The sequence below is a fragment of the Chenopodium album genome, chromosome 17 (assembly GCF_948465745.1).
Source record: "Chenopodium album chromosome 17, dcCheAlbu1.1, whole genome shotgun sequence".
NCBI classification, from domain to species: Eukaryota; Viridiplantae; Streptophyta; class Magnoliopsida; order Caryophyllales; family Amaranthaceae; genus Chenopodium; species Chenopodium album.
Window position 1 is genome coordinate 44,808,470 of NC_137850.1, and position 19,929 is coordinate 44,828,398.

General features: G+C 35.1%; 2 protein-coding genes across 3 annotated transcripts; one reads left to right on the top strand and one right to left on the bottom strand.

Moving 5' to 3' along the window:
- Positions 1-1,479: 1,479 nt before the first annotated feature.
- LOC145589868 (SUMO-activating enzyme subunit 2-like) lies at positions 1,480-8,328 on the bottom strand. The gene is made up of 11 exons (XM_081646562.1): positions 8,068-8,328; positions 7,828-7,917; positions 6,572-6,655; positions 6,278-6,496; positions 5,314-5,415; positions 4,763-5,215; positions 4,445-4,674; positions 3,846-3,939; positions 3,571-3,753; positions 3,391-3,488; positions 1,480-2,158 (listed from the first exon to the last, which is right to left on the bottom strand). Exons 1-11 carry the CDS (start codon positions 8,098-8,100, stop codon positions 1,807-1,809), a joined length of 1,938 nt encoding a protein of 645 aa, XP_081502688.1. The 5' UTR covers positions 8,101-8,328; the 3' UTR covers positions 1,480-1,806.
- Positions 8,329-11,243: 2,915 nt separating this feature from the next.
- Positions 11,244-19,563, top strand: LOC145589867 (protein CHROMATIN REMODELING 35-like). Of its 2 annotated transcripts, none has more exons than XM_081646560.1 (7): positions 11,244-11,375; positions 11,572-11,613; positions 12,787-13,229; positions 14,242-14,433; positions 15,534-15,692; positions 17,095-18,878; positions 19,260-19,563. In XM_081646560.1, the coding sequence occupies exons 2-7, from the start codon at positions 11,583-11,585 to the stop codon at positions 19,261-19,263; spliced, it is 2,613 nt and encodes an 870-aa protein (XP_081502686.1). In that variant the 5' UTR covers positions 11,244-11,375; positions 11,572-11,582; the 3' UTR covers positions 19,264-19,563. The 2 variants fall into 2 exon arrangements, with proteins under 2 accessions (XP_081502686.1, XP_081502687.1); XM_081646561.1 differs by having other exon boundaries at positions 14,245-14,433.
- Positions 19,564-19,929: the final 366 nt, after the last annotated feature.

Consider the following 19,929-nt stretch of genomic DNA (forward strand, 5'->3'; position numbering starts at 1 on the left):
GCAGAACTAGGGAAGGCTTTCCCCATCACCCCAACCCCAAAATCGATCCTTTCGGTCTCTTGCAAAAAAATGGAGAATAAAACAACAAATGAAGATGTTTTTGACATGGATGCTCTGGAGATGAATCTTCCACAAAAGTAAGTAAAATCAAATATGGGTAGAGGTGATACAGGGATAGGTTAGGTTAGAAAATGATTGGGAACGGGTAATATTTTATCATCGAGATGATTATGTTTAATTCGATGGATTATAGTCGTATGAATTTTTGAGTTGGGTTCATGGAAATAAAAATAGGTTGTTTAATTTCACGTATTGTTATGTCAGACTTATTCATTTCTTTAGTTTATGTATAGCTTCCCTTTGTTTCAAAATAAATCTAACATATAATTTTTGTCAAATTATTTAGTTATATGTAAATAAATTATGAAATGCTAATACTTTGAAAACACATTAAGAACTCATAACGATGCCAATTCATGGTCAAGGTTTACAAAGACTAACCTCAGAAGAAGAAAAAAAAAAAAAAAATGTTGCTTTTATACTTAAAAGTAGAAGTATCAACTGAAGGGATTCAAGCTCCTAATCTAAGAATTGTTTCTTGATTTGGTTAATAGGAGAGGGTTATCCCGATACTACTCGGAAAAATCAAGATCATTTGCATGTTTGGCTGATGTCCATACATTGGACGATTTGAAGAAACAAGATCATAGGAAGCCAAAGAAGCAGAAGAACTACAAATATCAAGCAACACACAGCCTCCTATGCCTTGCATAGGCGTTTAAAATCCCCTTCCAAATGAAAATACGGCTTAGAATGTCACAAAAGATGTGACTTTCTTTTCCTTCTTTTTTTGGTTAGATACAATATATGTTGGTCTTTGGTCAAAAACTTTTGTAAATACTAAAATAGGGATTAGAACAATCAGAAAAGGCAGTTTTTCCTACTATGATAAATACTGAGATAAACTAAGCAATGAATTTTGAGATATTCTACTCTTGATTATGAAACACCCCTGAATGGCTGTACCCCCTCACTCTAATCTATCTCCTCAACTATAAATTAACTAGCATTACGATAGTCACATAGCTCCACGCAATAGCATCCACCACAGTGACACGATAAAAAACCGGGGGCAAAAGAGGAAGAGATAAAAGCACATCCAAGCATTGCAACAAGAATTAACCTGACTCCATGGACAGGTCTGATCTTGGAGGTGATGATATCTGATTCTGTGCACTAGAGATTTGCCGCAGCAACCGGTAGCTGAACTCCTACAAATGCACAGCGTCTAAGTTCCAGAAAAAGGAAAGCGAAGAAAGCCATTCCATAAGCCATTCTTAGAAGCAAAGTTCAGAACGCTATCTGTATCGAACCTGAGTTTCTTGCATCACGTTTTAAAACAAAAAAAAAAAGTGATTGCATAAACAGGTCAGTCTTTACATCAACCATGTTGAATAAGGTTAGGAGACAGCCAACCAGAAAAAGGAAATCCTGAGAAGAGTATATTGACATCCAAAATAGCTTGATAATCAACATAATAGCAAAAATTCAAGCGTCAGCTCATACAAGATTCCAATAGGTTCCAGACAATAGCAATGTGCATCAGTCAATAATTTACATAGAGACAAACCGCTAAATCCATTCTACACTACTAACCTTCAAAGACAATGAGACAAAAGTAGACGGTTAAGAGTCAAAAGCTTGCAAGGCTAGACCTAACTCGTGGTCAAATGCTAGGCGAATCTAATAGATCTCTAATGCAGTAAGTTAGGATAAAATAGTTTTGGACAAAATGTCCAAAGCAATTTATACCAGTCTTTTCTTCTTGGCCATTTCAGAATTCAAATGGTCAAGTATGATAAGATCATCACCATCATCTTCCAAAATTACTTCTTTATTCTTGCACTTTGTATCATTGCCACATGAAGGATGAGAAACAGAGGAATTTGAAAGCTCAGAAAAGTTTCTTTTCTTGGATACTGCATTGACTTCAGTTTCCCCAATTTCTGCAATCTCTAAAGGCACCGCTTGATCAGTACCTGTACCTGATGTGCTCTCACCATTCTGAGCAGAAGTTTTATTTTCTGTATCAGTTGGGACTTGCAACCAGCCAATGAGAACCATACCATCAGGCTCTTTTTCCTCATCAAAATCCTCCCTGCACAAAATGTAAAAAAAATGAATGGCATTACAGGCAATTTAGGAGTACTTGGCTCCAGAAATATCACAAGGATATATCCATCTTATTTCTTATTTTTATACAGTGAGAAGTTTCTAATGAAAATAGCTCAAACTTCAAAATGAAATTTAAAATCAGAAAGGAACTCATAGTGAAATCAAACATGATCCTCAGTTAACGAGAAATAGATGTATCAGTGACATAATAAGGAAACCAGCTAGCTGAGGAGAAAGTAAGCATGATAATTGGTTTACTACAGCAGGAAACAGAGGAGGTGAAGGAGGAAAAGACGTCATCCCAAATCCCACATTCACAAGTTCCAATTGTCTCTTTTCACAAACATAAGTATCAGAATTTTAGCTAAGCACCATCATAAACATTACCGCCGTACATATCAAGCCCCAAACTCTCACCTAACAGAGCCATACTCCCACAGTCCCACTGGCCCTGAATACTGATTACATTAGGATAACTCTTATAGAATAGTGCAATTTATAACACGTGCTTCGTCACAAGGCTAGTACTTATCAATAACACTAACATCGTCTATACATATTATATAGCACACTTATCTAGGAACATAAATTATTTATAGCTATCATGTTACTGATATATATATATATATACATAATAGAAAATAAAATAAAAAGAAAAGAAAAACAGAATCGCAAGTTCAGATGTGTCCATCACCAATACATGAGGAGAAAAGGCAAATTTTATAAGGTAACCTATATATTCAGCAGCTCTATTTGGTAGACCAAAAATCATTGAATTCATAGGGCAAACCTGTGACTTAAAGCCGTACACCTGATTGAATTATTTTCAGGCATTGACAGGTGCACCCTTTTTGAATCATAATCTATAGCAAATACCCCGCCCTCTCAATCCCTCCAATATGGTTGTTATCTGTGACAGACTTGAACCAAAAGAGCACCACAACAACCATTTTTAAACCCCCCCCCCCCCCAAAAAACCCCAAAAAAAACACACTATGTCCCCCATGTTTCCAGAAATTGAGTTGTTTTCTCGGTTTGGGTTAGCCTTTGGGAGTAAAACAAGCCAATCAAAAGCCCGTGCATATCCTTCATTTCAGTTAATCATCATCATTTAATTTGTCCACACTATCTCAACTATAAAAGCTTTCCAAGTGCAAATGTGCAATTGCATATAATTGTAAATGTTGGACATAACAAATATAAACAAATGAAAACCTCTGCTTTATGTTGATTTCACAGGACAATTGCTGGTGAAAATCCTCAACTGTGACGAGTGTACCACCAATGACTGGAGATGGAAGCTTGGAAAGCACCTGGAGGAAGCCAAAGTATGAGAGTCTCAAACACCACAATATAAATGTTGATAAAGCTCAAACAGATAAGAGGAGCAACCACCTTCTCAAGATTTGCTTCATAATTCCGTATCTCGTCTTCATCAAGATCGTCACCAATCTCATATAACAAGGAAGTACCTTGCATTACTATAGGCAGGTTCATGCCCAACTTTGCTCGGACAATTTTCTCAATAAAATCCCGAAACTTTGTGCGTGAAGCATTAACCTCAAGTGTCAATGGGGTCTACAGAAATATCATTATGACAAAGAGGGAAAAGTCATTAGAGGAACTCCAACAGCAGATCAAGTTAAGTAGACAAGGACCAAAACCATTACCGTAGAACAGACGAAGCATGATTTGTTAGGCTCAAATGGCTCAACAGGCATAAGAAGCATCTTTCTTTTTGGATGCTCATTACAGAAAGTCATCCTGGGTTTAAATTTCAGGAAAACAAATAAATAATAAAAACCAAGATCACAACTAAATACAGAGTCCATCACTTATGTAAGCTATATGCAATTTAAATAAATCACAGCAAATTAAAATAAATGTGGCAACTACAATTAAGAGGCATCCAGCTCAAAGCTCAAGCACTTCATAGATCTTCACTTTAAAAAGATAAAAATTGAGGGATCTATGAAGCTCTATGAAGTGCTATAGATCTTCACTTTAAAAAGATAAAAAACCGCAATAATCTGATAAATTATAGGCTTATAGCAGAGATGGGCACACAATGAAAGTGAAGAGGGGATGGAGAGAGACAAGGAGAAAATAAAAAAGCTTAACTGAAATAAAACATGAAATTTGTTGTGGAATTTCACATATCACATCATAGAAAAGTGTTATCCAAATTCTGATTTTCAACCTTCTAATATAAAATAGAAAGTTTTGATGAAATTAAAAGACAATAGATACCAAAGGATTCAGGACCAACCTCAAATTTTCCAAGTCCTTGTTAAGCAGCTTAATGGCCTCAATAACAATCAACCCAGCAACTACAGCATTTGTTGTAGCCACTGCATGTACAATATTGCCAGCAATGCCTTTTGCTTCAAAGAGGCTATGCATAGGAATACCAAAAGAGGCAGCCCGTATATTTGCAGCAGCAGTGACAAACTCAACAGCTAACTGATCATCTTTATCAAAAGCCAGGCTCCCAATTTCCTGTTTAGAGCAATAACAGTAAATTAATACCCCAAAGCCAATCAGAATCATAGGCTGATCAAAATGGCAGCTAGGGAGGGAGCAAAACCTTCTCTCTTTTCGAGAAAAATAGTTTTAAAGCTTCCAAAAAAATATTCGAGTTCTCTGCCAGGTTCCACACGTCTTGCGGATTCTTCAGCCCAAGTGTTGCCATTGCTGAGACTGAAGCTAGATCACCACTTGAACAACTTTGATCCAAGTTTCCATTTTCCTGGTTATCAGATAGAACATCTCTAGAATATATTGGCTTAGGCCTGGTGCGATTTTTCCAAGTCTCATCATTAGACAAAGCTAATTCAATGTTGTAGCCAAAAACATGATCGTATATTCTCCTTCCATAACAATCAGTATCTTCATCATTCCTACGCTCAAATATGTCATCGGTATGTTCGGAGGAGCTTGCACCGTCACTTGAACGTACATTGAGATCATTATCCTGATTCTTATCACCAAACAACTTGGCGAAGAGCAAATCCTTGGCCCAAACAATACAGTGAACAAACTGCAAGCCAAAGTACAGAATTATATCACCAATACAAAGTCTAGTGAGGTGAAGGCAATACAAAAGCATCAAATGGTTGTTAAGAAGCATATAACTACCTTTGATGGTGTATTAGTAATAGTACAAACAGGATATGATTTCGGAGCAGGCTTAGGATAGCATTCATAGCATTCAGTTCTGTCCTTCACATGCACAGCTACCTGATTTTCCGGCCACAAAAAACAAAAATAAATTTAAAAGAAAATATTCAAATAATGCATTTACATAAGCCGTTCCACTAACATAAAATTATATTTACAGAGGATGAGTAGAAGAAAATTGTAGTTTTGTGGAAATGGAATCAAGATAACCAATCTAGCTCTAGGACATACTTCTTTGCATTAAAGGTAGCTCCTGTCTGCAGTCTAATTTAAAAACTATCATCATTATTCAAAACCTCAACCAGGCAGTGAGGGAAGCTACTATGCAGTATAAAATTCTGACGAAGGTCACGCTTTCCCTTTCCAAAACTTAAAAACTCAAAAGCCAAACTCAAGGGGAAAATTCATTTTCTACAACCACCTTTTTCCCCCGTAAGGATATTATATGTCAAACATGATCTCCTTTCTAAAATCTCTTTAACTAAATCTAACCACCATTCATACCCTTTTTTAGTTGATGGTAACAAAACAGTCTCAGATTTCTAAGTATATTAAGTGACCTATTGTTTAAGATTTATAGTTTCCATATTGTAATTTGTTAAATGTTTCCAACTTTCAGCATGTCTTTGTTTATATTGTTTCTACAATTCCTTTTTCCATGCGCATAAGCTACTCATTTACCAAGGCAAGGCTGTTAGCGATCAAGTCTCATGCTAAGTTAAGCCTGATTACCAAGATTGAGGTCAGTGATATAGCCATTCTACAAAAGCAGGCTGTAAGCAACGTTTGAGAGGGAGGGGGGTAATATAAACAATAATTATAAAAATAAAAAAATAAACATAAAAAAATATAAACATAAAAAGGGATGCCAACCTCATTTTCATGTACTTGTTACAATTTTATTAAGCAGAGAAAAAATTACCTGTCCCAAGAACCCAGTAGTCCCACTCTCTACCAGTGGGACACCAGCTGCCAAGCGGATGCGGTTTACATGTCGCCTAGCATCCAGATTATCAAGACCATTCAAAATGACATCAAACTGCTTAAAAAAGTCCACATTAAATTCAGAGCTCTTAATATTAGCATGGTGGGCAGTAATACTTATATGAGGCCTGAACTTCAATACAGCATCTCGAGCAACCTGGCAGAGTTTTAGCAAGATAGATTAATTACCCAGCCAGTCATCCATAAACCACTATGCTAAGCGGATACATACCTTTGCCTTTGATTGTCCCACATGGGACTGTCGAAACAAAAACTGCCTGTTCAAATTGCTAACTTCTATTGTGTCCATGTCAATCTGCAAATGGAAATGAGCATATGATGAAATCTCTAGCCACTGAATAAATTTTACCATTAAAAGAACCCATAAATAATATTTTTAGCTTACTTCTACCCTTGTTCTCCAACGGGAAATGGGGACAGAGATGACAAAACACAGCAGCAAAAAGAACATAAACTATAAGATATACAGCTATAAAATAAAATAAAAAGAGGAAGTTATAGCCAAAAGCAAGCATAGTAAAAGCAGTTCATATCTCTATGATGAATTATACCATCACAAAACGCGGTTCAAGTTCAAGATGTGTTGCCTATACTGAGTTTAAAAATAGTAAATGCAAACCAAAGACAGGTACAACCATACAAGATAGATATGTTCTAGAAATCTAGCAGAATCAATCGACTGCTACACATGGTATAACAACACTGTAATTTACTGAAATAAACCTCAAACAATGTGTTGTTATGCCCATGACCCCTCACGTATGTCATATAGGAAACCATCACCAAAGTACTATCTTCAGTCCTATAACTCTCAAGTACACATGAAATTTGGGAGCTCCAAATTAGATGAAACCACGAATGTATTCTTAGAAATGACCTAATCTTAACATCAGAACACTTGGGTGCACATTCAAGCGAAAACACAGCCAGCCAAGTATTTTACAGCAAAGCACCTCATGATACTAAGCATCACAGTTGAAAATCAAGATTGAGTTGAATTGCTCTAGTGTCACGGGATTGACACTATTGTCTATGGTACTTCTGAAAGCAACAAAGAAGCAGTCTCCGTCCCGAAAAGGTGTCAAATTCAACTTAACTACTCAAAACTCAAACTTTAACAGCCAATTTAGAAAGAAAATCACTTGAGTAATACTTCTTTCAACTATATTTATGATATGCAAATCAGAGAAACCAGCATAATATGGCTGTCAAGCCTTAGAAAGCTTAGATTGGCTAATTCTTCACCCAAAATTGACCAATTAGCCAAGCAAAATGCGCCCATCCAAACATAATTAATTTTATACCATTTTTCGCGCAAAATTAACTTAATTTTACCTATTACAACAATTGAACTTCACGCGACCTAAAACCCTTAAAACTTCAACACTAAATTTAAACCCTAGTGCCAGAAAATAACAATACTTTCAAAAAATTATAAAATTGAAGAGAATAATGAAGAAATCTCACAATATGTATGTCTTGGAAGCCAGAAAGAGCAAGGGTTTTGAGCAGTTCACAGCCAATTCCACCAGCACCAACCATAAGAACTTTCGCACCCTAATTTTCCACCAAAAAATCAAAATCAAATTCAAATTCAAATTCAATGATGTACTTCGCAGCAAAATCAATCGAAACAGTAAACCCTTAAATTCCAAAAAAAGCAAAAAAAATTAGGGCATGCCATGCAATAACTGCAGAGAAATTTACCTTAATGGCGTCCAACTGTTGCTGAGAAGCCATTGAAAGAGAGAGAAAGATGGGAATTTGAAGTGAAAATGAAGTAAAATTAGGGATTTCAGAATTTCTGGGGATTAAATTGAGAGCGAAAATTGAGGGTTTAGTGAAAAAATTTGGGGGGAATCTAAAAGAGGTAGATTTTGCGAGATTTTGCCCCAAAAAACACTCACTCTCTCTCCCTCTTAAGTTTTCTCTCTCTCTTAAGTTTTCTCTCTCTTGCTCTTGAGTAAACGAGGGAGTGGCGGGCGCCAAGAAGGCCAGAACTAAGAGAGTGTATTTTTTCACCAAGTGAGTAGAGAAGTCAAAGCGACAGAAAAAAGGCTATTTATTGATCTAGATCTCGCAACTATTCAAAGCAAAAAAAAAAAAAAAAAAAATAAGATTCGTGATGGGATGGTTTGAAAATAGAATTTAGGTTACCACGAATCTTTGATAATTGCATGAAAAAACATATTGATGTGTGAACTTGTTGAACACCAAGGATTGGTATGTAAAATTGATTGTTGAAGGAACTGATGGTAGTTTTTTCGCAATTTATAGTGCTCGCGCTTGCTTCATCTAGCTTGGTCTCATTCGTCACTCAAAATATGTCAATCTTGTCTTTGATTTGTTGTCGTCACTCTTGTAGGTTAGTTGATCTTCATATTAGTGTTGAAGTAGTGATGAAAATATCAACATTTTAAACGAGTACATCTAAAAGTAAGGACAAGTTGAATACAAAGTATATATAAGTGGTCACCAAGCACTTCAAAGAGATAACATAATTTCTTATATGTGGTGTGACCACTTCACATATTAGGTAATAAATTTTATATTGTATTATGGGTTTCACGTATGTGAGATTCATATAAAAGTAAGGACATGTTGAATACAAAGTATATATAATAATACACTCCGTATATAAGTGTTCACCAAGCACCTCAATGATAGATACGCACACAAATTCTTATATGTGGCGTGGCCACTTCACATATTAGGTAATTTAATTTAATATTAGGTGCTTCACGTATGTGAGGTTACATCAATACAAAAATGGGATTACGCTTTTGAATAATTGAAATTATTCTTTCATTAATTAAAACAAAAGAATAAGGGTACTCGAATAACATATGGAGTTACTTTTTAAAAAATTTCTTTATAAAACTCATTTATTCCATATAATGAATTTGTGTTATGTTTATAGACAAAATGGATTACTCTGATAAATAAGGTAGCTTGTACAGATTAATAATTATTCTTATAAACCAATGTGGTAAGCTACTAGTCATTCTAAAAGCTAGAAAAATTGTCAAAAATAGCACGACCCTTGGTTAGTCTTCTAACAACAAAACATATTGTAAGTTTCAATTATTCCAAAATAAAATGACATTTGACAATACTTTGTTTTAAAAAACAGTTAACTTGTTACACAAGTTCAACTGGGTACATGTCACATTATGATTGATTAAAATTTTGGAAAAAGAGAAAAACACTCCCACCATTATTGCCCCTTTCCACTCCAACCATCTATCATCACCTAATCCTACTCTCCTCTATTCCTATCTCAACCTTGCTTTCCCTAACCCAATCCTAACCTCTTTTCTCAGTCCCTTTGCCTTGTCGGTTGGTGCAGAAGTTTTTTAATGGTGAACATGTTTTTGCCTTGTTGGTTGGTGCGAAACTTTTTTGATGGTGGATATGTAAGGGGTTTCAAGAGGGATATGGTAGGGATTTTGGGTCTAGTGGAGGCTAGGTGAGGATGGGGTGAGGTTTTGAGCTAATGGAGGGTTGTGGGTTTTCAAGTTGGTGATAACCGGAGGTGGGGTCAGTGAAAAGGTACGAGGAGGCTAATGGGAAGGGTGGTTTTGATTAACATTGCACATGTGTCACGCTTTTTAAACATAACACAAATTAGTCACGTTTTATTCTGCACAGATGTTTATTAAAAGTCGTTTTATTTTTGAATGATCAGCCAAAGGTCATATTACTCTTGATATTTTTTTCCAAAATTCTTTCAATTTTTTTCATGCCACAAAACATACAATTACTCCTCTTTCCCCATAAAAAAGGTAAGCATCTAACAAATTTTTATATGGTATGACCCCACACCAAAAAAAAAAAATTGTGAGTTGTCATTGTTTTTTTCACTAACCTTTTATGACGTGATAATCTAAACTGAATCACATGTTTAAATGAATTCGTTTCGTAAAGGTAACAAAGTAAACACCAAATAAGGCATGTTAACTATTATTAATATAAGTATATTTTTTTCTTCGGTCTATTATAGTTAACATTCAAAGTATTTAATGCCAAAATACATACTTCATAAATTTTTATTTATCTATACGCAATAACGCAACCGAGTCATTTATAGTACTCAAAAACCTATAGTACATAATCTTCACTTGAACTTATTGAACTTGATTGGTGCTAATCAACCCCTAGTTGAGTAATTTCACTATATTTTTACGTGATTAAACTTGATCAGTCATAAATAGACCGCAAGTTTATATTTTTGTAAGGTGAAGATATCACACTCTATAATTCTTACTCTCTCTTTTACTTTTTTACGGTTACATTTGGTTTATTACGTAGGTATAAGAAAAAATTATGGGGAATATGTAAAACGAGAATATTTGTTTTGGGAATAACTAAATATTTTGGTAAATGCAAATAGTTATTTTGGGAATATATAAATATTTTGGTAAATGAAAATAGTTGCATTGAAAGTTGGTAATATGAGATTGCGAGGGTAAGTGTATTAGGAGTGAAAATATAGGGATAAATGTGTAAAATTAGTATTTTACGGAGTATTTTTGTATAAAAGTTTAAAATTTACCAATAGAAAGGATTACCTCAAAGTAGAATAGGAACGGAGAGGGTAACAACAAACAAAGTATGCTAAAACAATATCCAAGGAATACTTCTCCAATAGGATGGTTAAAAATTACCTCGGTTTCTCTTTATTTACATTAAAAAAAGATATTACAAAACATAAAATATTTATTTATTGCAAATACGAAGTAATTAGAAAATGGAGGTACGAGTAGTAAAAAAACTAATGGACCAATGGGATTCAGACACGTGTCAAAAGCCACATCAGCATTCGCCTTAACACATTTTCCACTACCCCTAGTCCATATTTATCTCTCTCTTTTTTACTTCTCCTTTATTTCTCTCTCCTCACTGCACACAACGCCAGAGTCCCAAAGGCACTCCTCAGCTCTTCACCTTCCACCACCCCTCCAACCACAGCGTTTCGATCACCCAACACCATCCGACGACGTCGTTTCTTCAATGTGAGTCCTCTATTCTCTCTTATCCTCTTCTATTGCTTCTGATTTCCGATTCTAGGGTTCATAATTTCTCAAAATTTCCCCTCTTTTTAGTGATCATCTAGAAAATCAACTAGTTTTGCTAATGCTGTCATTTTTTTTTGACAATATTTTTTTATTTTACAACATTAATTTGTGTATTGTTTCCTAATTTTTTTAGAGGATTAAAACATGAAGCGTGGAGCTGCTGAAGTCTGTACAGGTTATTTCATTCCCATTTTTCGCATGTTTTTTTTTTTTTTTTTGGTTAAATTTATAGTCCTCAGTTTGTGTTGATTTTCCCATTTTATATTGGTTTTATTTTTTGTCTGGGTTTTCATGAAATAATTATCTGTTAAATTTATCTGGGTTTTCATGAAATTTTTATAATGGAGGAAGTGGCCAAGTGGGTAATTCCTGAAATATTGAAAATTCTTTTATTTTTTAGTTTTAACATAACATTTTTCGGGGTTTTAGGAATCTTCAAGGTTCCATAGATCACCAGTCAAAGCGTTACAATTACTCCCTCCGTTCCAGAATGATGTTCCTATTTCGTAAATCGATGCAAATTTTTTACCCAATTTTGACCGCAAATATCTTTAATCACACTAGCAAAAATTATAAAAGTTAGATATTAATAATCTACTCACCAAGACGAATCAAACTAGATCCCACATGACTATATTTATTCTTATAGATTAAGAGAAATTTAGAAGATTCTCTCTTTCTTAAAAAAGTCAAAGATTCCAAACAAGAATATCATTGTGGAACGGAGGGAGTAGTTATTTTGTTGAAATTTCATGAGTATGTTTCATGTTTTTGTGTTGTTTTTTAGAAATACTACCTCCGTTAAAGGTTATGTGCAACGATTTGACATAAAGTAGAGAGGGAAAATGTCTAATTGTACATAACCTGTAACGGAGGTAGTAGAATATATACTAATATACACGAGTTTGATGATTATCAAGGCTATATACATTGGTTAGTGTGCATACAATTTTCTTAACCGATTTTGCGGACGTAAAGAGGTTTTAGCACATAGTGCAAGTTCTTGTATTGATTCAGATTTATTAAACTAAGGAAATTTTTTGGAAGATTTGGTTGATTTATTGTGATGAATGTAAAAGCATAGTTTCTCTAAAAGGTATTAATCTCCATTCTAATTAGACTCAAAAGGTGTTATTTATTCGTAGAACCCCATATTACTATTTTTTAAAACATATAGTTGATTCGATGTAATGGATCATTTGAGCGTTTTTGAGATTTGTCTGTGTATTTTCCTAGTTTTGTGTTTGATGAGCTGATATGTTTATTTTTGTCTTTCATAATTTTCAAAGCTTCCAGCTTGTATTGTTAGTGCTTCTATAAGTTAATGGATATTCCTTGGATGGAACAGATAACTATGCTGCGAGTAGTAAGAAACTGAAGTTTTCTCATGGAGGAGGAGAAAAACCCACACTCTTCGATTATTCTGATCCATTCACAATTCCAGAACTACTAGATAGCATCAACTGGGGTAAATATGGAAGTGTTACGAAAGATGTTGAAGCATTGGTTGCGCGAAAGGTTCAGGTTTTTAATTCTCTGTTTACAACAAATCCCGAACTCGAATTTTCATCACCGTATGCAAAATATGATGTAAAAGGAGAAGTGGTTACGGATATTGTTGATTTGGATAGTCTTGAGACAAAGTGCATCACTCCAAGATCTGAACCCGTGTTGATAATTGAGTCAGATGATGAGGAAGATGCTGACCGAAAAAACTTCCTTCACTTTCAAGAGATTGCCTTACCCAGGCCTCCACCTACTAATATTGAACTCCATGCAGAGACCTTGCGGGTTAGATTTTTATATCTCTCTTTGTCCAAGGCTTATATTAAATCAATATAATGTCTTCTCTTTATAATTTGCAATATATTTATTGAATTACCCTTTGTATCACTAATTGCTGATTATTTGTTCTGCCAAGTCTTTTTTGGGATTTCTTCGGTTCTTCCCATGTCAAACCAATTCTTTTTTTTTCAATCTCAAGTTTGCCATATTGTTTTATCACTTGTGCGCTGTTTTGTAAAATGCTCTTTAATTGTTTTCAGTCCTTCATATTGTCAATAGAGATTGTCCTGTCAAATGTTATAGTAGCAGTCTTTTGAATTGCAAGTTTGCAACTGCGACTTTAGTGAAAAAAAATGTGTCATTAAACTGATAAGATTGCATCTTGTTTTACGTGTGATTAATGAGGCCGTGTTTTGTGTGAATCAAACTGATAAAAGTGAAATTTAATGGAACAGACTATTGTTCAATCTATTAATGTTCTGCACTTTCAAAGGAAACGCAGGAGTTAAGCTTTGGTGAAAGTCCTTAGCTGAGAATTAACCGCTTATTATCGTCATTACATATTCTTGTCTGGTATGCTGAATATTAATCAGCAGCAAAACAATCTAGACCCTAATTGTACCTTCTGAATATTGGCATGCTAAATGACTTGTGTCAAGACTCAAGAGGCTCAAGAGTTTGTTGCCTTTTGTTTTTCTAAGCCAATCAGGTTAATATTTTTGCCTGACTTGTGCTGCTTTACCTTTCTTCTAAATCAACCACCATTATTCAATGTTGTATTCTAATAATTTAAATTTAAGAATAATATAAGCTTCTATAGACGTTTGAATGTTTGATGTCAAAACCTGTCCTCTCCATTCTTAATGTGTATTGATTCACTGACTACTTGTGACGGCTTAGTTTTGTTCACTACTAACTGATGCTGCTTGTTATGATTCAATCCTAGCCATTTTGTTTCCTGGTTATAGTTAAATTATCAAATCTGCTTCCCTTGTTTTGATGGGAACTATTGTGATAGCAGGTTGATAATTACGTGGATGTCAAACCTGTCAAAACAACTAAAGTAGAAGAGAAAAAAATCGATAAGGTAAAAGACAAAGGTGTATATTTGGGTATTGAAGACGAGTTAAATGACGATTTAAATGAAGCCGAAGATGAAGAGTTGTCAGACATGTGGAAGGAGATGAATTTTGCGTTAGAGTCTTCCAAGGTATACTGCTGGTTGTATTTTGTGATTTTTTCTCGTTGCTCTAACAGATCTACTGCTTGCAATTTTCTGTGATTTTCTTTCCTTATCTTTTCTTTCTATTATTTGTGTTTCTTTACTTCTTATTTTTTTGTAAAAATATTTTATGTTATGTTATGTTATTTCGTTTAGTTGTTGAGGCATGCTGGATAGTAATTGATTTTCTTCTTATTTGTATGTTAGTTGTTGTAGCTTAGGCATTGAGGTGATTTAAATTTGAGTCGGTCATTTTTGGATTACACTGCGTCAGATGTTTGGAATCTGCTTTGATGGCATTATATTTTTTTTTTTTATCAAAATTGATTTATTAATGTTCAAAGGAGCAATGCTCAAATCCCATATACATTTAAAGTGTGAACTTTGCATAAGATGGGAACGGAAAATGTTTGAATGATATAAAGTATCTCTTGTGTATATAGTCTAAACTACTGTAAGCAAAGGTTGCAAACTTGTGTGAGATGCATTTGCTAGTATCTTGTGAATATGCAATTGGGTGTATGTATATATATCTTTTTTTATTTGTTAAATCTCATGTATTTCAACTTCTTGTGGTCTTACCATCTTGTGCCACCCTGATCAGATCCGTTGGCTTGTAACTGTATGCTGCAAGCTTTTCACAAATTAAAGAATATGAATGTTTAATTGTTATGAGAGAACTGATGCTCACTTTTCCTTATCTTTATCGAAGATAATTGTACACATAAGTACATAACTCTCTATGGAGAAATCTGGAATATACTGTTCGGAGCAGGCTGAATTAGAAAACAACACTGTTTATTACTTTGATTTATGTAATCCAGTACATAACTCTCTTGTTTCTGCATGCTAGTATGCTCCTCGTTGCACTCATCATCATTTGGACCTTTCCTTCCGTTTGTGCTTTTTATTTACTTTTGTACAGTATGATGAATTGATGACTACTGCTGTTTAGTATATCAAACCTTAATTTGTAATCCACTTTAATGAATTTTTGATCCCTATTTAGTCTCATCATCGTGGAATATGGTGAAACTTTCTTTTCTGTATAAAGAACTATTTAACTTGTTATTTTTGTCACTTTGTAGGATGTTCCAGCTGATCAATCAGGAGACGAGCAATCGGTGGAAGAAGATGAGGGCTGTGATCATTCATATGTCCTCAAAGATGATATTGGCTATGTGTGCCGAGTATGCGGAGTCATCCAGAGGGCTATCGAGACTATATTTGATTTCCAGTACATAAAGGTTTGAAATAGTTCTTTATTTATTTATTTATTTTTTTCCCATTTCAGATCACGTATATATCTATATGAAGTTAGATCTTTTCTCTTTATTGTTTGATGTATGGATATGAGTATATGACTATGAGTCTGATTTTGTCCTTGATTTACTCAAGTTGCTACTTCTCACTGGACACTTTTGTGGTTATTTGCTCAGATTTAGTTTGTTGGGCCCTCAACAAGAACTTTGATTTGATGATCTAGTCCATTAAACATGTGTGTCTATAATTCAAATATTGCCTGCTTTTGAGACAGATCTCTAGTTAAAACTTAAAACGACAATTGAGTTAAAGGAAGAGACTATTTGTGGTCTGTAATTTCTTTATCTATAGTTTTGGGATGTAGAGATTTAGTTATAGTAACATCAGTAAGCCAAAAAATGTTTTGGAGGTTCTCATTAGTCCCTTGGGGAAATATCTGAGAGATATTTTTGTAATTCCTTGGTCAGATAGGTTGGTGATTATGTATTGACTAGAAAAATTTTCAATACTTAGGCCCTGTTCACTTCACCTTATTTTTGTTGAACTGAAATTATTTTTGCTGAACTTAAATTATTTTTACTGAATTGAAATTAATTTTACTGAACTGAAATTGAAATTATTTTTGCTTAACTGAAATTATTTTTTACTGATTCTCTGTTAAATTTCTTTTCTATAGTTATTGATTTTTACTGAACTGAAATTATTTTTACTGAATTGAACTTATTATTACTGAATTGAAATTATTTTTGCTGAACTGGACTTATTATTACTGAACTGAAATTATTATTATTGAATATTATTTTTTTAAGGTGAAGTGAACAGGGCCTTAAGTTTAAATGTATTTAGCAGAATTCAATTACATTTATTAATTGGTTAAATTGTAGAACAGAACATTATGTCATCCTACAGTTCTTCAAAATCTTGTTTTGGCTGAAGATATGTGATTGTTAGGATCCGACACTCAGATCTATAGTATACTAATAATCATAGTATCTATCTACACCTCTACATTCTTAAAGTTTACTTGATTTTTTCTGTGCGGATGTTACTTGGATGGATTATCTGTTTGTTAACTGTATATGACATTTTGACATAGGCTTGGAGGCACTTATTTTGTAACTTTCAGTTTATGCTGATGCAAAGCCTGACACCTGGAGTCCTGGACACATACCCGTGTCAGACGAAATTTATCTGTGATAACTGATTAATACCTATTTTGATTTTATATTAAATTTTTTTACAGCCCTGTTGTCTGTCAGTATCAATGTCATCATATTGGCTTCTGTTGTCTGGATTGGTGTTCTGCTAGAAGTTCTTATGGCTTGTACTTATGAATTGATGCCATTTGCTTTTCATGACACTCATTTTAACTTTTCTTTACATCAGGCTGCTCGCGTGAGAAGTTACAGGTCTGATTCTCGTTCTAACAGAGAGAACGATGACACCGACTACCATCTGGATGGGATTAACCTGCCTGGGCATGATTTGGCTGTGACTGAAATCTCTGCTCATCCTAGGCATAAAAAGCAAATGAAGCCTCACCAGTCAGAGGGATTTAACTTCTTATTGAGCAACTTAATTACTGAAAATCCTGGTGGTTGCATCTTGGCTCACGCTCCTGGCTCTGGAAAGACTTTTATGATCATCAGTTTCATGCAAAGTTTTCTAGCCCAATATCCAGATGCTAGGCCATTGGTGGTGCTTCCCAAGGGAATTCTCCCTACTTGGAAAAAGGAGTTTCAAAGATGGCAAGTAGAGGACATTCCTCTACTTGATTTCTACTCCATGAAAGCTGAAAATAGGTTTCAACAGAAGGAAGTTCTTAGACAGTGGGTAGAGCAGAGGAGCATACTTTTTCTGGGTTATAAGCAGTTCTCAACTATTGTTACTGGTGACAGCTCATGCAAGGCAACTGCTTATTGCCAAGAGGTACTGCTGAAGCGCCCTAGCATCCTTATCTTGGATGAAGGTCATACTCCTAGGAATGAGAACACTGACGTGCTGCATTCACTTGCCAAAGTCCAAACTCCTAGGAAGGTAGTGCTATCTGGCACACTCTACCAAAATCATGTCAAAGAGGTTTTCACCATTTTAAACCTCGTCCGCCCAAAATTTTTGAAGCTTGACGAATCCAGGAGCATAAAGAAACGTATCATGAGTAGAGTGCAATTTCATGGGTTTAAAAAGCAGTTGAAAGGAGGGAATGTTGAGAGCAATTTTTTTGATCTTGTTGAATACACCCTTCAGCAGGATGAAGACTGGAAAAGAAAGGAGGCTGTAATCAAAGATCTGAGGGAGATGACAAGCAAGGTATTGCACTACTACAGGGGTGACTTCTTGGATGATCTTCCTGGACTTGTAGACTTTACTGTTCTTCTCAGTTTGAGCCCTCAACAGAAAATTGAAGTTGATAAGCTGAATAAGAGGGAAAAAACAAAATTCAGGAAAACCTCATTGGGTTGTGCAGTCTACACTCACCCAAAGCTCAAGCTTTTTTCAGACAATAATCCTGGTTCTGAAAAACGGTCATTGCAATATGATGCCAAGATTGATGAGCTGGTTGAAAAGATAGACATTAGAGAAGGAGTCAAGGCTAAATTTTTTTTGAATATGCTGCGTTTATGTGAAAGTAATGGAGAAAAGCTACTGGTGTTTAGCCAGTATTTGCTGCCTTTAAATTTTCTGGAACGGTTAGCTGTCAATAGGAAGGGGTGGTCTGTTGGTAAAGAGATATTCATGATTTGTGGTGATACATCTACTGATCTGCGAGAATCACATATGGAACAGTTCAATAACTCCCCTGATGCACGGGTCTTCTTCGGATCAATCAAAGCTTGTGGAGAAGGAATATCTCTTGTGGGCGCCTCCCGGATTATAGTCCTGGATGTCCATTTGAATCCGTCTGTGTCGCGCCAAGCAATAGGGCGTGCATTTCGTCCCGGTCAGGAGAAAAAAGTTTATGTTTACCGACTGATTGCTGCTGACTCCCCTGAAGAGGAAGACCATCTTACGTGTTTCAAGAAGGAACAAATTGCAAAAAGGTGGTTTGAGTGGAATGAATACCGTGGAACGCAAGATTTTAATATAGAGCCAGTTGATCTAAAGGACTGTGGTGATTTATTCTTGGAGAGTCCGGCGCTAGCTGAGGATGTTAAGGCTTTGCACCGAAGGTTAGTTCGACTTTCTGTTCTCATATCTTCTTTATTTACTACTATGTCACTTTTGATTTACACCGTTATACCATTTGTCCCTTTATATTGTATACTTTCATTAAATGGATTCCCTAAATTGTTTCTCACACTTCTTTTTAGGATAGTCTTAACATATAAATATCATCTTGTTTTCCCTCTTTTCTTTTTTTTAATCTCTTCCTAAAAATGCTACTTGTTTCTATTCAATTTTTTATATTTTAACTGTTTCATTCTAGAGTATGTCCCGTTTATATGTTATATTTTATAGCATTAATATTTTAGCCAAATCCAAAATTCAGGGAGGAAGGGAGTAATTGTATATTTCTGCGAACTTACGCAAATTTAACTTGCGTGTTGCAGGTAAATTGTCAGTAGTTGTGGAAGGAGATGCCTGAAGATGCTTAACTTTTGCTAACTGCGCAGTTTTAGTTTTTGAGCAATACAAGTCTGTACACAGGGAGAATGAGCTTTTGAAGTTGGAACTATTATTTTGGTGATGCTGTATATATCTATGACCGTTGTTGGAGAAAGATTAGGTGTTATAGTTACTGCAGTGCTGAAGTTTGTTCTAATGCAATCCAGCATTTTGGTGTATGCACTCTCTGAATGTTGATCTATATATTTTTAGATGAACCTGTTTCTAAGCTTCACTTTGAAGCATTCATCCTCTTTAATTTGATTTTTAGTAAGACTATTTACAGACCTACAACAATAACAGCGCGTTTTCTGTGGCTGGCCACACTTTGTGACCGGGGTTACTTGGTCGGTTAGGAGTTCCTTATTCTTGAATTAATGGGTCGATCAGGGGTTAGCCCTGAATAAGTAATCCCGGCCACACGGTGTGGCCAGCCACAAAAAAAAATTTGTGCAACAATAAACACAGCAGGAAACATACTATGATTTGTACATAACAGAGCTGATAAGGTATTTTTACATTGGTTGTTAAAGTTGAGCTCCAGGGAATCTATTCGTTTGCTGGTGGTGGTGATGGTGGAATGTCGTCATCTGTGGTGGTTGAGGTTTCAGGTGG

What these genes read in the sequence shown, in the direction of transcription:
- LOC145589868 (XM_081646562.1), bottom strand. Translation starts at nt 8,100, where the DNA reads ATGGCTTCTCAGCAACAGTTGGACGCCATTAAG. An exon ending in AACAGTTGGACGCCATTAAG is followed by an intron (nt 7,918 to 8,067) that starts GTAAATTTCTCT and finishes GTGGAAAATTAG; the next exon opens with GGTGCGAAAGTTCTTATGGT. An exon ending in GAAATCAACATAAAGCAGAG is followed by an intron (nt 2,159 to 3,390) that starts GTTTTCATTTGT and finishes CATTTTGTGCAG; the next exon opens with GGAGGATTTTGATGAGGAAA.
- LOC145589867 (XM_081646560.1), top strand. Translation starts at nt 11,583, where the DNA reads ATGAAGCGTGGAGCTGCTGAAGTCTGTACAG. An exon ending in AGCTGCTGAAGTCTGTACAG is followed by an intron (nt 11,614 to 12,786) that starts GTTATTTCATTC and finishes TGGATGGAACAG; the next exon opens with ATAACTATGCTGCGAGTAGT. An exon ending in TTGCGTTAGAGTCTTCCAAG is followed by an intron (nt 14,434 to 15,533) that starts GTATACTGCTGG and finishes GTCACTTTGTAG; the next exon opens with GATGTTCCAGCTGATCAATC.